Genomic DNA, 17,117 nt, shown 5'->3' on the forward strand with positions numbered 1-17,117 from the left:
ATTAATACAAGTTGCAAACACACATGACACTTTATCCTTAATATTTTTTAGAACAACAGTCATGTTAAGGACACTAAATCCTTAACATTATGTCCTCAATATTTACAGAACAATCACAGAGTTAAGGACGCGATATCCTTAACGTTATCAATACAGAAAAAAAATAAAAATCAAATTCCTAGCATCTTATTCTTCAGTAACGAAATAAAAATCCACACAAACACACAAAAGCATATAGAGATATCTGAAACTTTAGAACTTACTGTAATTTTATGGTGAATTTTGGACGAGAAAGTTGAATTCTGAACTTAGACAAAAAGTTTGAAATCGGAAGAGAAGCTTCTGCAATTTTGGACGATCACAACAATTCTCTGCACGTAAGTTTGCACGTAAGTTTGAGCTGCTGCTGATCGTGAATAAGGAGCGTATGTATCAGCGAAATCCTATATAGCAGAAGGGTATTTTCGTCCAGGCGGGTAAAAATTTATTAAAGCAGTGGCTAAAGACTAAATATATTTTAAACAATGGCTTAAAAGTAAATATATGTGTTATTACTGGCTATCTGTGCACATCGCCCATGTGGATTGGGTTGGACTGGATTAAGCCAGCCCATTTTGCTAGCTTTACCTAGCCCATACACATCACATATTATAAGTACAGGCTCAAAGAGGTCATTATTAAGTCAGGTAGGCATTAGAGCGTAATAAGTGTCAAAATTAAAATATAATGTGAAAAGTACAAAGGATATTACTAGAAATTTAACAGGATATTTACACAAATAACCGGTCATATTCATTGTTTACTTTTTCTAGCCATATATATTAATTATACACAATTATACACTTATAATACATAAATTATGCATAAATTATACCTTCACCGACTATTTTTAGTTTAAATGGTTTGATGTACGGCTATTTGAATTAATTCCTCAAATTTAACATGCTGAAAAGATACCGTACAGAATTTACTTCATTATCTTAAAAGCTTAGCACGACTTCATTATCTTCCCTCTTAGAAGCTTTAAGTTACAAGAAAATGTTGAAATTTTAAAAAAGAACTAACCTAACTGGTATTTTTTTTTGTTTTAAACTTATAACCAATAACTTTATTAAGTGAACTTTGCTCCACTTGGAACATGATATTTTAAACTAACAAGTTTGTCTCGTAAATTTGTATACTACTATCTTTTTATCATTTGTGATACGATTCAAAATATGAGTGCCAAATAATCTATTTATTTTTTTTTTTGTGTAAATTCAAGCATATAATATTTAAAATATTTAAAATAAAATCAACATCTTATTTAGGAAATATATAAAAATAGTATAAGTCAATCCAAAACGTTTAAAAAACATAAAACAAATATGATCAAAGAAGAATTCCTTTAATCCTCCAAATAATTTGTACCATATAAAGTGGGATAGAGGGACAAATAATTTATGAAATTCCATTCTTTCAAAAAAATTGTTATTACTGAAATCTTAGTATGTTCTGCGTCATGGTATACCCAATAAGAGAGAAGTAGTTATGGTCTTCGTATTAACGAAACTTGTCTTGTGTTACCATTGCATCTTCAAGAATTAAACTCATTTTGCTGTCTTGTTGACTTAGTTACTACCATTAGTATTCAAAACTAAAATTTCGATAAATATTATATCTAAACAGTAATTTTAGAAGTATAAACGAGTTACACCGGCTGCTATGACCCGTATGTCGAATTCTTTAAGTTTAAATCCTGATTTGTATACCTATAAATTTGTATAATAAGTATTAATTGATAATCTAGTAAAAATTATAACTAGTTATAACATATATGATTCACTACTAGCATACAGAATATATTGCTAATATTCATAATTGAAATCCTTCATGAAAATACGAGTAGCATGCATATTTTCAACCAAACAAATGAAAAAAGAAAGAAAAAACATAGATTGGATAATATTTGCAATCAAATGAAGATTCTTGGATTCGGATTTCAAATTCTAGGAAACTCGAGCGTTTCTGTTAGGCCCGTGGAAACCAATCCCATTATCGCCTTGGTTTGGTAATAGCAAAATCTTGAGAAAGAGAGCAAGGTACCATATTTTTCAAAATAAATAAAGTCTAATATAAATTTGAACATAGTATTATTACTTCTCATTATAATTCTTGTACTATAAATTTTGTATAATACTCCCTCGGTTTCAATTTATGTGAACATGTTTGATTGAGTACGGAGTTTAAGAAAAAATGAAAACTTTTAGAATTTGTGGTCCTAAACAAGTCAAAAGGGGGTCCAGAGTATCTGTGTGATTATACAAGCTTTTTATTAAGGGTAGATTTGAAAATTTAAGCTAAATTATTTCCAAATTTAGAAATGAGTCATTATTTTTGAAACGGACTAAAAAAGAAATAGATTCACATAAAATAAAACGGGGAGAATATCCCAACCCCTTGAAGAGTGTGCCATTATGAGCTACGGTACGATTGATAAGATCCCCATTTTTAATCAGAGATATCTATGTTGGATATGTTGGAGTTATTTATCGTTATTCGATACGAATCTAAATTAGTAGCTCAATATTTTTGGTGTGTGTGTCAATAGCAAAATGGAGAGTGTTTTTTTTAGGGAAAAAGCAAAGTGAAGAGAGTGTGTGTGTGCGTGTGCTTTATGCACGTGTGTGAGTGGTATGTGTCAGAAGCTGTCGTAAATAAGCAGTCGTCAACATTCCTCTTTTTTTCTCTTTCTTACTTTCCTCTTTTCGCTCTCTCTCACTCCCTCTCTCTTTTAGGGATTCGCTCGCAACCATAAAACCCTCAGCCACCCAAAAATGGCCTAATTTCTCCGGCGAAATTGCTGCCGCCGACACTTCATTTCTCACCGCCGGTACTGTAAGCTCTCTCACTTTGAATTTCTCTTTCTTTTTCAGTCACTTTCTCCCTAAGTATCTTCAGATCAAGTCTTTGCTTGTCAATAAATTGCCTTTTTTTAGCTGTAATTTACAAAAATTGTGGAAAATTTACTGCTTTATGTGCTCATTTGAGCTCCGCAATCTTGTAATTAGCTTTGTTACTCGTTTCATTTTGGACATTCTTTCTTTTGCTGCGATCTGGATATTATTGTTTGGCCTTTGGTGAAATTTGAGTGCAATATTTTGCTGGTATGTTGCGACCGGCTCTCTTTGGCTCTTCTTAGTGTAGTAATTGAACGTGTGCTTCATGTTAATTTCTGTGCTTTTTTTTTCTTATTATTTTATTATCCTCTTTTTTTTTTTTTTTTTGCATCGTTAAAAGTTGGAGTTTTTTTTATAAAAAAAAAACTTTTTCATTATTGTGTCCATTATTTGCGGAGAATCTTTCTACTCTTTGAAGACTTGTATGTTAGTATGGATAACTAGGAGGTTTTTGCTCTCTGGGTCGCATTTTATGTGTTAGGCTTTCTTTTTTAGTCTGTCACGAAAAAAATGATATACCTTTTTATATTTAGAAATAACATAACCTTAAACTTTTTATTTTACACTTGATGATATGATTTATGTCCATAGAAATGTTTGTGACATGTTTTAGACTACAAGTTCCAAGATCTTTCTTTCTTTCTTTCTTAAACTCCATAGTCAATCAAACACCGCCACATAAAATGAGATGGAAGAAGTATTTGCTATTAATACAAGTTATTTATCAGTGTTAAAATGGTATTGGACTGAATAGAACAGAATGGATATAGAGAATTCACATAATTGATATTCTAGCTCTATTACCAAAACCAATTTTGAACCATTTGTTTGTTTCTTTATTATTCTTGATCGATAATATGTTACCTGTAAATTCAGAGGTATGGGAATATATATCATCTCTGTCAATAAATTGTCTAGAGTTTATGCTGCAAAGTGTAGAATAAAATTTTTGGAATTCTTTCGGTTCACAGAAGTAGAAGCTTTTTGTTGCTTCGTACATTTTATCTCTTAAACTTTTCATACTGAAGTTTGATATCATTTTAAGGAATTTCTACCATGGAAGATACACAATCAGTTACGACACTGATGGACTCCACAACCTCGAAGATACAGCAGCTACAGAAAGCATTTGCTGAGTTGGAAAGTCATCGTGCTGTTACGCTAAACCTGAAATGGAAGCAACTTGAAGAGCATTTTCATGGGCTTGAGAAGTCCTTGAAGAGGCGTTTCACTGAACTGGAAGATCAAGAGAAGGAGTTTGAAACAAAAATAGTTCAATCTAGAAAGATGTTGGAGAAGCGTCAAGCAGCTGTTATCTCTAAGGAGCAAGCTTCACTTGAGAGCCTCCAAGAGAAAAGAGATGCAGCAGTTTCTGCCATTACTATTGCTCTGGAGAAGCATAGGAAGCCGTATTCTGTGGAACCTTCTTGTGAGGTGCAAGGTGGGCCGTCTATGTTTGAAGCAAAGCCCCTTGATTTCATACCACTTGAGAATAATAATACAGAGGATCATATCAAGCCTTTTAAGAATGATGTTGGGGAAGTCAAGTTTTATCCAGAGTTAGTGAAGTTATGCCAAGATATGGACTCAGGAGGCCTTCACAAATTTATATCAGACAATCGCAAGAACCTGGCTGCAGTAAGGGAGGAAATTCCACCTGCTTTAAGAGCTGCTGTTGATCCTGCCTTTTTGGTTCTGGACTCACTCAAGGGTTTCTACCCGTCTGAAGTGTCAATTTCAGATGCTAAAAAAGATGCAAATCTCTTAGGTCTTCGCCGAACTTGTATTATGCTGATGGAATCCCTTAGCATTTTATTAAAGACCCTGGAAGTAGATTCTATTTCAAGTTTAATATCAGGAAGCGTAAAGGAACGTGCAAAAGCGATTGCTAATGAATGGAAACCAAAGTTAGATGAGCTTGATGCTGATGCCAGTAATGGGAATTCCTTGGAGGCTCATGCATTCTTACAGCTTTTAGCTACCTTTGACATTAACTCCAACTTTAACCAGGAGGACCTGTACAAGCTGATACCCATGGTTTCTCGTCGTCGCCAAACAGCTGATCTCTGTCGTTCCCTTGGACTTTCTGAGAGAATGCCAGGTTGGTTCTCAAAAATACTTGAGTCAATGGCTCGTGCATTTTATATTCTTATGCTTTCACCTCTTCTTTTTGTTCCATTTTATTTTTCTTCTCTCCCCTTTCTATTTCTTTGACTGGTCAAAGGGTATCCTTATTTGGTAAAGTCAAAATCAATGTGTTTCGGTTCTGTCTACACAGTTGAAGATTCTTTGATTGTTAGAACATTATAGGCCTAATTGAGATTGATTTGGACTCTGGTGTCGCATGCTTACGTGAAGTTTGCCTCTAAATGGAAGATGCCAATAAGCATTAAATCTCCTGTATAGTACTCTGAGTCACTTCATCTTTCTAGCTTCATATGTTACTTCCTCAGTTCTTCTATTCCAATTTTATTCTAGTCTAGTAGATTTTCGTGAGGGTTTCAATTTGACAAAATTCAGATAGAAATTAGGACAAATTGTGAAAGATTTTAAAAATTAGTTGATGTACATGTTGCAAACTTATGCATTTTAAAACAAACTTTCTTTGTTGTTCGACTCTAGGGAAGCAAACTAGGACAATCTCTTTGGTGATAAAGGAAGTGAAGAAACTATCTCGTGATAGGATTGCCTAAGATTTCTTTGAACTCTTTTTCTTGGACATTGAAAAATAGGAACATGATAAGAATTGCTGGTGCGGTTCATCTTGTTGTCTAGTAGTTCGGTTATGTTGTATTCCTCTTTGTATTATACTACTAAACTTAATGTAACATTAACCAAAAGGCAAAGGCTTCCTAATTTTGGGGAAATTTGGTATTTACCTGGTGAGAATTTGTTTGTTGATACATTGTGTAGACATGTAATTTTTGACCCTCCCTGAAATTTTGCACCTTAAAAAAGGGGTATGACACATTGCGTTATAATCTACTTTTGTTCCTCTTCTATTCTTCTTCCTATAGTAGTTTGGAAAGTCGTGCAATTTCATGTCATGCCCAAGAGATCTGCATGTAACACACACATGTATGAAACTTACATAAATACGCACACACATCTAAAACTGTATCACAGTGCTGGGAGATAATTGCCTATTTTTAGCCTTTTACTACTGTGGAGCAGTATTTCCTATCATCTGCTGGATATGGGTCTAGAGTTCAGCTCGGCTCATGTGCTTTAGATTCTAACAGATTTGTTACAGTCTCTCTTTTTGTATTTCTACAGGTGTTATTGACGTGTTAGTTAATAATGGAAGGCATATAGATGCTGTTAATCTAGCATTTGCTTTCGAGCTAACCGACCAGTTTTCACCTGTTTCACTGCTAAAATCCTACTTGAATGAAGCAAGCAAAGCATCTTCACCTGTCAAATCTGGAAACGCATCACCTACTCCACAGGTTTTTACTCTGTACCTTGGTATATTTTGAAATTCACTAATTTTGACTGTATTGCTCTTGCTCTTTGTGTGCAAGAATCTCTTTCTCCTCTTAGTTTCCCTGGGTTGGGGGAACAAATACTGGTCAGCTGGAGTTATGCACAGTCGATACCCTTCTGTTTACAATTACCTCTCCTTAATGAGAATTTCTTTTCGAAAGCAACTCTTTTTACATACCAACAATGAAATATCTTCTTTTTTCCAGAATGATGTCAATGAGAAACAGCTGACTGCACTGAAGGCTGTGATTAAATGCATTGAAGAACATAAGCTTGAGGCGCAGTACCCCGTGGATCCTCTCCAAAAAAGGGTTCTCCAGCTGGAGAAAGAAAAAGCTGACAAGAAAAGGGCAACTGAAGTTGCCAAACCTCAACCCAAGAGACCTCGCGCCAATTGCGTAGGAAATGGAGCAGCTCGAGTTACTAACGTTGCCACTGACAAGAACTTCTATGCTAGTAGAATGACTGATAGGTATCCTCAGTACATGTATGACCGACCATATGCTTATCCCGTACCAACCGACACCCACGTCCCCTCATTCCTTGGTACTCCCTACAGCCTTCCTCCTGGGCATGGCAACTTCTTGGGAAATGGCTACCACTACCAGGCTACTTACCTGCACTAATCAGTAAACTTTGCTAAAGATCCTTTTAGCTGTTAGTGTTAACCCTTTTTCTTAACTAGTACTGAAGTAGCCTTGTTTAACTTTTATTCTGATGTAACAGCTGATACTGTGATCTTTTAATATATGCAGTATGCACTGTCGTTTATGTTATTATTTCTTCGTTCATTTCTTGATATTTGATTCTTCTCATATGCTACTTGTTAGAAGTCAACAGCTGCAAAAATCTGTTTATTTTGAGAAGTGTTTTTTTCAAAAGTATTTTTGGTGAGAAGTAGTTTGTGTTTGGCTAATTTATTACCGGCAATTAGTGTTTGGCCAAGCTTTTAAAAACTGCTTATAAGTTTATTTTTCTCAAAAGTACTTTTAGAGAGAGTTACTTTTTACTTAGGAAAAAAAGTACTTTTAAAAAAAAAAAATGTTTGACTTGGAGAAGCTTGGCCAAACAGGCTATAAATTTTGCAAAGTACTTTAAATCGTTAATTCAATTAAATCACTTAAAAGCTAATTACTTATACCTAATATGGTCGGATAGCTTGAAAAAGAGGACGAATAAAATGTTGCAGGCGGTCAATTTACACAGAGCAAGTAAAAACTTTTCTCTGATGCGGTGGATATAACTTAATTCTATGGTAATATAAAGTGGTAAATTTTATTATTTTCCTGTTGTTCTACTATGCGATTTGCCACATGAAAAAAGTCGAGAAGCGAATGGTAAATATATTGGTTCATCATAAATCAGTATAGCCAATTAGCATCCAGAATATACCCATTCTTACCTCCTAAAGACAACTCCATAAATCTATTTTAGCCAAAAGACCATCTCCAATTTAAAAATATTCTGGAGTATAAATTCAATAAGGTTTTTACTTCTATTTTTAACTAGTGTCGAGTTTGAATTATTTTTCAAAATATTATATACGTATATTATGTCCGCCACTGCTAAAGAGGATACCAAATATGGTTCTACAAACCCAATGAGTCAATGACAAGGTCCCATGTACAATAACTCTCTACCTCAGAACCACGAATTTGTGAGCAAATGATACAATTTGCCTACTCATGATTCTCTTCAGTTTCCTCTAGTACTCTCTGATGCATCTTGTGTTGTTCGAATTCTTCAAAATATCGTCGTATTCGTACCAAATCCTTCAAAAATGCACTCTATTTTTGGAGGATCTGACACGGATCCAACAAAATTTTAGAAAAACATATGATGCATCTTTTGTTATATTTCTGACCCCTTAATTCAGACCAGAGGATATCTAACAAGACTTGCCAAATGGCCAACTGCTTCTTCAACCATGGCCAGTCACCTCAAGAGCAGCTTTACTTCTTCTTTAATCATAAGATTGCCTTGTCAGTCCCAAGGGAAATTCTGATGCACTTTTTAGGACCCGTTTGTCGATAAAAAAAAAATACTATAATTTTAAATTTCAAATATCATTTTTCAACTAATTTCAAATACTATTTTTTTTCAAAAATTACAATTTTTATGTCGGAACGCCTACTTAAAGTCTTCCTTTCAACAGGAAAATCTTTAAATCTTGCTTCACCATCAATGCTGTCCAAATTGACAAAGCAAACACATAAACTATTTTATGTAAGATGTATGATGACAGATTTGCGTGACATTTTCTGTTAAGTTAGCTTAGCCCAACTCCTTATTCTCACTAGTTGGAAATTCAGCAGAGTATGAGCCGCCCCTCTACCACTTAATTAAATATCATGCTTCAGTCGATAACAGGAGTGAAGTACACAAATAGCCCTCAAAGTAGATGGTTTTGAATTTTTTTCCTTGTCTCATAGGCACAACTTCAAGTTTAACAAATATTGCCTCTAGCTTCCCCCATAGGTATCACCTTTAACTTTTGACTTTAAAGTTCTGCTTGGAGTAGGAAGGTGTTCGTTGAATTTTTTTCCTTGTCTCATAGGCACAACTTCAAGTTTAACAAATATTGCCTCTAGCTTTCCCCATAGGTATCACCTTTAACTTTTGACTTTAAAGTTCTGCTTGTAGTAGGAAGGTGTTCGTTGTTTGGATGGGTTCAAACTGGAGTGAAGGGAGGAGGAAAAAAAGAGTCCTGTCTTCCTGCCCGTTTAACTACTCCTCGAGACATTTCTGCTGATGGGCCCTTGAATTATAGCAGGAGCAACCTCAATTGCCGTACCCAGGCACCGGTCTCTACAAGCTTCTGGAAGCAACCTCAATTGCCGTACCCAGGCACCGGTCTCTACAAGCTTCTGGAATGTTCAATTTGTATGGCCTCAGGCAAATGAGAGAAAAAAAAAGGGTCATATTTCTGTAATTTTGGGTTCAAACTCGTGAGATGTGCTTAACAGCTAATCCTGCGCTACTCGTTTTGCGTCCTTACCGCTGAAACAAAGCCATAGGTACCTCTTTCTTGTTCAATCTTATGTTTTCTTTATAGTCAAAGATTTCAGCACTAAAAATGGAGTATCTTTTATGGAATCATCAACCTACAAAAACACGAATTGATTGGCTATTGAGGGCAAACCGGTAAATATTACTATGAGTAACTCAATTATAAGGCATGCCAATGTTGTCTGTTGTCACTGATAGACCTTTCTTGGAACGTAAATGGAATATGGATGTTTTATGTACAACTCTGAAGCATTTTTCCTTTTATGGGTCCTTCAGCATCAGATAATTGCATATATATATATAAAGAGAGAATCACAGTACTAACAGCTGCCTTTGCTTATAATAGAAGGCCAATTATATGTCTAGCGAATAACTTTTCCTGATTCCAATTCTATCAGTCTGAACAACGCCCGATCTTACGGAGCTTTCCGTTTTAGAATAAAGAGCACACTTAGATAGTCCTCGGGCCGACAAGCCAGAATTTAACAGCAACTGTCTCCGGCTAGAATCCTGATACATTTTTGTCACTACTACCTACTTGCTTCTAAACTATATTAAGAGAATAAGATACCCTAATATATAATTAAGTAATTTCAGTGTCCACTTCACTTTGAACAAGTGACGAATTCCCAAACAGGAACTAATGGAAGGGACAAACAATTTTTTCCAATGCCAATGCAAAGGTTATGGAGCTGGAGAAGATCAAAACAATCATTAATCAAGAGGATGCGTTTTCAAGTTGAGAAGCCCTCCTTTCAAGCCGACAACCAAAGGAAAGAAATGTTTCAAACTATAAAATAAAACACATGGAATAGAAAGGTGTGTGCAAGTTGGCCTACACAAGACACATAGAAGTAAAAAAGGAAGGGTTGCTAAAATGTATAAATGAATAATTGTATATAGCAAATGGTTAGCTGAAGGAAACAAAAAGAGGGTCTCTTTTAAATACTCTGCTCTGAAGTCCAAACGGTCTACATATTAGCAACAGAGAAATGAAAGAGACAGCTGATCTTATTGATTAAACCACCTTAGGATGAGATTCAGAATACAATTATGATGAGGGATTACAAACGACATTTTTTTTGTCAAAAGGTCTTTTAACCACTCAGAAAAGAAAATTATGGTCTTTTTAACCACATCCACAACCCCACAAGAAATGCTTGGGCAGACAAGAAAACAATATAAAAGGAAAAATAAAATAAACGTCCACTAGTTTAATTGCTTATGACATTTATAAGGATGACATAACATGTAACCATGCCCACATGCTGCTTTATCACCATTTGTAAATATGACAGAGATGCCTAATTTGTGGCAAAATAGCACCAATAAATTTCAGTTTGGCACTAAGGAAGTTCTTTTAAAGCCCATACTTAAGAAAGTAAGAAACATAGCAAGGCAAAGCCTAGTGTCAGTGATGCGCTAAATTTGCTATCTTTGAAGCAATTTGAAGTAGCAAGCAGGGAGGAAGAAAGTGGTTTATAATTGCTAATGGAACTAAACAATCAACCACCATATCGTTTAAACCTTATTGCTAGATTACGTGGACAGCTTGGAAGATGCACAACTTCTTTACCAACTATTCCAAAAGGTCTTGAAATTACAGAAAGATAGCTACACAATCGACTTGAATGAATGTACATTCTAGGAGATCAAAGGCTTTGGTCAGTTGGAAAGACCGCCATACCCCACACTCCACATGGAAACTGCTCAAGAACTACAAAGCATCTACAAAATTCATATCAGAAGCACCTAGCTTTTCACAAGAAAGCATGAAGCAGATTATGAAGGCTTTAATGGATACTAGAATATCTCTTTTGGCAAGAGAGGTGGCTTAGCAGCTTTTTAGATTATTTTTAAAAAAAAAATCTTTTATATAGGTAGTAGCTTAAATACTCATTATGTAATTAAGAATCAATTCTCTCTTTTGTAATTACGTTATGTTTTGTGAATAAAACTTTCTAGTTCTTGATTGAAGTATTCAAGGGGTGCCACAGAACTTCAGCTTACTCATTTTATTTGTAATTACCGGTTTACATTTCTTACAAAGGTTCTTATAGATTTCCTCTTCTCTTAAAGTATTCAAACAACAACTATGCATCAGTTCCAAACGAGTTAGTGATCCTCACTAATTATGATTCTCCATTTAAACTCAACTCAAGACAATATTATACAAAATAAAATAAAAAAGTACTAGAAGTTCTCTATATTTTCTATTGGCATATAGACCCCAACAAGGTTAAAAGACATCTAGTAAGCATATGACCAAAAATAAAGGTACAAACATGACGCATTTCCCCCCTTTTTAATAAAGGGGGTGTTCAAGTTAGTTTGCACACACCTCAACCATTCCATTGGATATCTGCTGCCTCCCACCAGCATAGGTACCGAGTAACTCTGCCGAACAAAGCTTAGGCAGGTGAGAGGAAATCATCTAGTCTTGAAGCATTCATATTTCAATTTATTCACTCTTTGTTCAAGTCTATAATCCCTAACACCTCCAAAGTCTTCCAAACCTATTCCACCAACTATGCAAAATTTCCCTCACAACACTCATTTACATGCCATTGTTTTAAAAAAGAATTGAATATGTTTCAGTCACTTTTCAGCAAAAGTTTGTTCATGACTTAGAACAGAATTTGGGTAGTATATGCGGTAGCTGACACAATGTCCAGGATATCTCTTTAGTGGTCCCCCTAATGTCATATCGGGCAATTTCAAGGGAGCATATCATCTTGAATTCAAGTTTTTAGACAAGCAATAGGTATCCGTTCGAAAGATAGAAAGCAAGATCTAACCCTCCTCTTCCATTGATGCCACTTCCTCCTTACCATTTAGCTATTTTCTATCGACTCCCCAGTCCCCACACCCATGTAACCCAAAAACGAAGAAGTATCTTGAACTCAAGTTTTATCACTTCAATCTTCTGAGATATACCAAAGATTTTTGTTACAGGGCATTTAGTAAATGAACATTTAAATGTGGGACCTTGAAGTTTTTGCTCCTCAGATTAAATGTTCTGCTTGTATAAATTACAATTTCCAGCCCAGAGTTTGTCATTCCTATAACTTCTTCACCTAGTTTCACGCTGAAATAATGAGTCTATAGTACCTCCAAATTAATCTGATTGCTTGTACATTCAAAACCCTAGTTATATAAATCTAGTTGCGACATGTAATATGCTAAGTGATATTGTGATAAGATACACCTAGTAATAAGAAGAGATTCAAATGCAGATTGGTTTACAAAATAAGAAACAGACATCAAAGCTAAAGCATAACAATGCTCGTAACCAGGAAAAGGGAAAGTATGTAAGATCAGTGAGACTGTGAAACTAATGGACTGCTCCTAACCAACTCCGACAGTCAATTAAGGTTACACATCACAATAGTTGATCACGTGAATTTCTCATGATACATTGGTCTTAAGAATTTTGCAGGTCATGGTCTGGGCCAGCTGGGTCACATGTTGGCTGAGTAGGAGCACTATATAAGTCATTTGTTGGCTCTCAACCTACTTAATCTGTGACGTTTTGGACACAAGGTTATTTACAAGAGTGCAAAAGAAACACTAAGTCACATTTCTAAAGACCCACTTGTACAAACTCTCTATCTAGACTGTCTCCACCCCTCATTAAGTCTTGACACATTTAGAGACTGTCTCCACCGCCCATTAAGTCTCGACATAAGATTGAGTTCTATCCTCCCAAAGATGAAAGTTAAATATGTATTTGATCTTGCTCAAATAACCACATTTACAGTCCTCCACAAGATAGTGTTTTGGAACCTCTCTGTCCAAATCTAGGATAGATATCCTAGAAAGATAACATACTTGTTGCCTCATAAGGCGTAGGACATATTCTACTTAGCAAGATAACATCCCAAAAGATTACAATCAGTTATGGGAACATTCAGTAGCAGATACTATGGCATGCTGATTCTCTTGACTCTTGACCTTATGCAACAATGGTGTATGAATTTTTTTCTATAATCGAGAAACCCCGAAGGCTAGTGGCACATGATAGAAACTTGATAGATAAGGGCTCACTCATCTACCCTTCTCCACTTAAATACCAGGTTAGGCTTGTCTTCGAACGTGTGACATGCGTCTAACTCACACATCACGTGTTGCACTCTTACCACCAGACCAACGCCTAGGGGCTACAATGGTGTATGAATTTTAATCCAAAGGCTTTCATATACCCAATACTAATCAAGTAAGTCACTTCAGCAATACATTCTCATAAAGACACAAACTTTAAAATCATCAGGCATATTGGGAATATAAGCTCATCCATCCAAAGACAGATACAAGATACATAACTCCAACATGAAATGGAGAATCATTGATTTCAAATAAACCAAGTTGGTCAACTTCAGACAATTTTAACATTAAAATTACCACTTAGTTCGAATTGAAAGCATTCCAGTGGCCAAAACATAACATACAGAATATCAATGAAAACATTGTCAAGTACCAAAAGTTCCACATATTATTATCATTATCTCAAAACACTAAAATTTCATTACTCAAAACCTTACAGAAATTTCCAGTACAACTTTACTTACGGAATATCCCAAGGCTTAGGTTCAGGAATAGCAACAACCATATCTTGAAGCTCAGGCGAAAGCACAACCTGACAACCAAGCCTCGAATGCTTGTTCAAAACCCTAGCCCTAGAATTCCTTTTTAAAACATACTGCTCATCATACGTAGCTGGTGGAAGCTTCTCGAGCCATTCCTGAGCAATGTGAACCTCACATTCAGCGGAACAAGCGTCGATGTCTTCGAGTCGGTGAGAATCCGGGTCAATTAACCCGTGATTCGTTAGGGCTTTGAGTAGTGTTTGACCCGACAGCCCGATTATTTCGCGTTTGTGGCCGTCCGGGTCCACGGCGGAGAGCTTGACGATCCGATCGGCGACTTTGGCGGAGGCGGAGCGGGAGGGGGATGATGACGTGGCGGAAGAGCGAGTGATTGAGGCTCTGAAGGTGGAGGAAAGAGATGGGTTTCGGACGATTTGGGAGGCAAATCTTTGTAGATTAGCGATCGCCATTTCTGAGGGTTGGGAATTGCTAGGATTGTGAGGGCTCTTCAATAGTACCGGCAGAGGTGGCTAATTTTTATTTTGTTTCGTTTTTTTTTCCTTTTGGTTGATAAAGTTGTGTTGCCTATGTTGTATGCCTATTTTATGGGTATATATACGGGCAAAATACATAAAATAACACCTTAGCTTGTCCCAAATTCATGTTACACGAAATGAGTCACGCAAACTATACATTTTTTTTTGTATCTAAAGCCTCATTTGGACTCCACATGTCCAGGTTTTTTCACTTTTTCATTTTTTTTTCAATTTTAGTCATCTTCTTCATTTTTATGAATCAAATTTCAGCCAGTTCCTCCATTGATACTCCTAAAGAACACTTCTAATAATATCAACACCTCCTTCTCTAACTCATGAGCCTGAATCTCATCCCAAATCCATTACAGAACATTTTTTTTCTCAGATATTGCCCTTCATCCTCGCTAAAACCCCACCCCGCTTCAATCCTAGATCCGTTACCATTCTTCTGCGCCTATCTCTGGCCTTTGCTTCTTCTTTTTTTGGGTTTTGTTTTTTCCAAGGTAAAATCGTCTTGAGATCTTTTATTTTCACCTATTCTCATCCGAATTATTTCTACAAATTGCGCAAGACCTAAAAATTGATTATTTAAAATTGTTGTTGTTTGTTGAAATTGGTGTTTGGGGATTGAATTAGTTGTATATTAGAAGCTCCATTTCAATTGAAATTCATTTAGAGATGAACTAAGTAGTTGGATCGAAATTTGTTTAAGAAGGCCGAAAAAGAGTGCGTTGAATTTTTTAGTTGGGCCTTAAACTTGAAGAAATGTGAGGTTGATGTTGAAAACTTTGGTTGTTGATTTGTATTCATGTTCTCTGACCTTGAAACTGAGATGAAGGTTGTAGTAGCTATGTTAGTTGGTTTTCATCGAGGAAGAAGATGGGTTTCTTTTTCTTTTTTGTTTTAACTTAATGACACGTGTCACGATTTAATTGGTGTGTGAGATATACTTGTTTAAAAGAAACGGTCAAACACAAAAGTGGTGTGTAATAGATACATTTGTAAAAGCTTGAGTGTATAAAATAATTCTCGTGGTCTACAAGTGTGTAACGGGGATTTGGGGACAAGTTTAGGTGGCAATCTATGTATTTTGCCTATATCTACTAGTTGAATTGGCCAAGTGACCATCAGATTTAATTATTGTAGGGCTGACGTTCATGCTTAATTAATGGTTATGTAAGATTATAAAGTGAAAGGAAAAATTTAGTCTTTATCCCTAAAGTTTTAGTTATTACACGTTGGCCTCAACCTCTATAAATGTAATATTACCTGATTTTAAAAAAAAAAGAAAAAAAGAAAATCCCATCCCTTCCCGCCTCATCTGCCGCCCCAATCCACATTTTCCACGGTTGATTCCTCCATTACAGCTTGTTTTTCTTGCATTCAACACACAGAGGTCGTCTCCCTTCTTCCCCATTCCTCTAAAAACTTCATTCTTTTGAGTTATCATTTACTTTGAAGAAATCAAAAAATTGGGGGGTTTTCAGATCGTCGAATTTGGGGAAGAAATTGGTAGTACATTGGATTGATAATTCATTCCAAGTGGTATATTGTGTACCTACTTCATCTGGTAAGTGTTTTCATCTCATCTCCTTCGTCATTGTTAATTTGGGTTTCTGCCAAAATATTCTACACAATGCTCGACCACTGGTGTACAATAGACCATTGTTAGAATAGATCATTGGTTCACAATAGACTGATGGGAGATCATATATTAGTATGTGGTCTATATTCTGGTGAATGGGTTGAGGGGCCAACTAGTTGGAATTGGAATTCATATACAAAGGTTACAGTACCTATCTGTATACCTAGCAATTGTACATTTGACAAATTTGTTGATGTCATCATTAAACGTGGAAAACGAACATGTTTCCCGAAGAATTTGAATATTACATATATGCTTAGCTCTGCACCAAAGAGGGACAAGATTCCTCCTTCCTTTATTAAGAATGACAATGATTTGCAATCATACCTCCTTGATGTTACAATTGATAGTATGAGGCCTTGCTTGAAGATATTTGTGGTTGAAAATGAGTTTGAAGAAGGGACTGAAGTTCATGTTGAAAGGTCTCATCAAGGTTCAAATGTTGCAGCTGCACCACCACCACCACCAACAACACAACCACTAATTTTAGAAGTAGAGGAGGAACGAATGGTAAAAGATGGCTTCAATGGATTTAGTGATGACTTGCATGATTTTAGTGACAATGAAATGAACTCGTATGGTCCGGAAGAAGTAGATGGAGCGAAAGAGCTCCCAAATATTGTCAGTCGGGCAACTGGAGATAAATTCTTGGTGGACTAGATAGTTACACAACACAACCATCCTGATGGTACATGTTTTTTCCTTGGGAAATATTTTGACAACAAATTGAATCTAATAAAATAGTTGGAGATTGCTTTTGTTAAAATGCATTTTACGTTTCGTATGAGGAAGAGTATTAGTAAATTAACTTCAGTGGCATGACGAGATGTGAGTTGCCCGTGGAAGTTATGCACTTTAAAGTATGAGAGTTCTTATATGTTTTATATTACTAAGTACCATGGCGAGCACACATGCG

The 17,117-nt window shown here is 35.8% G+C and overlaps 2 protein-coding genes and 1 long non-coding RNA gene across 4 annotated transcripts; 1 reads left to right on the forward strand and 2 right to left on the reverse strand.

The window, feature by feature from the left end:
• The first annotated feature begins 2,694 nt into the window (after window positions 1–2,694).
• On the forward strand, window positions 2,695–7,201 carry LOC104103904 (FRIGIDA-like protein 3). Of its 2 annotated transcripts, none has more exons than XM_009611856.4 (4): window positions 2,695–2,877; window positions 3,985–5,040; window positions 6,216–6,388; window positions 6,632–7,201. In XM_009611856.4, the coding sequence occupies exons 2-4, from the start codon at window positions 3,996–3,998 to the stop codon at window positions 7,049–7,051; spliced, it is 1,638 nt and encodes a 545-aa protein (XP_009610151.1). In that variant the 5' UTR covers window positions 2,695–2,877; window positions 3,985–3,995; the 3' UTR covers window positions 7,052–7,201. The 2 variants fall into 2 exon arrangements, with proteins under 2 accessions (XP_009610151.1, XP_070052478.1); XM_070196377.1 differs by having other exon boundaries at window positions 2,695–2,872.
• LOC138906780 (uncharacterized) lies at window positions 2,765–3,146 on the reverse strand. Its single transcript, XR_011414422.1, has 2 exons — window positions 2,990–3,146; window positions 2,765–2,886 (listed from the first exon to the last, which is right to left on the reverse strand). It is a non-coding gene; the product is annotated as an uncharacterized lncRNA (long non-coding RNA).
• A 6,582-nt stretch (window positions 7,202–13,783) lies between the features above and the next one.
• LOC104103903 (uncharacterized) lies at window positions 13,784–15,385 on the reverse strand. The gene has a single exon (XM_009611855.4). The coding sequence runs from the start codon at window positions 14,488–14,490 to the stop codon at window positions 13,999–14,001; it is 492 nt and encodes a 163-aa protein (XP_009610150.1). The 5' UTR covers window positions 14,491–15,385; the 3' UTR covers window positions 13,784–13,998.
• Window positions 15,386–17,117: the final 1,732 nt, after the last annotated feature.

This window comes from Nicotiana tomentosiformis, chromosome 2 (genome assembly GCF_000390325.3).
Source record: "Nicotiana tomentosiformis chromosome 2, ASM39032v3, whole genome shotgun sequence".
NCBI classification, from domain to species: domain Eukaryota; kingdom Viridiplantae; phylum Streptophyta; class Magnoliopsida; order Solanales; family Solanaceae; genus Nicotiana; species Nicotiana tomentosiformis.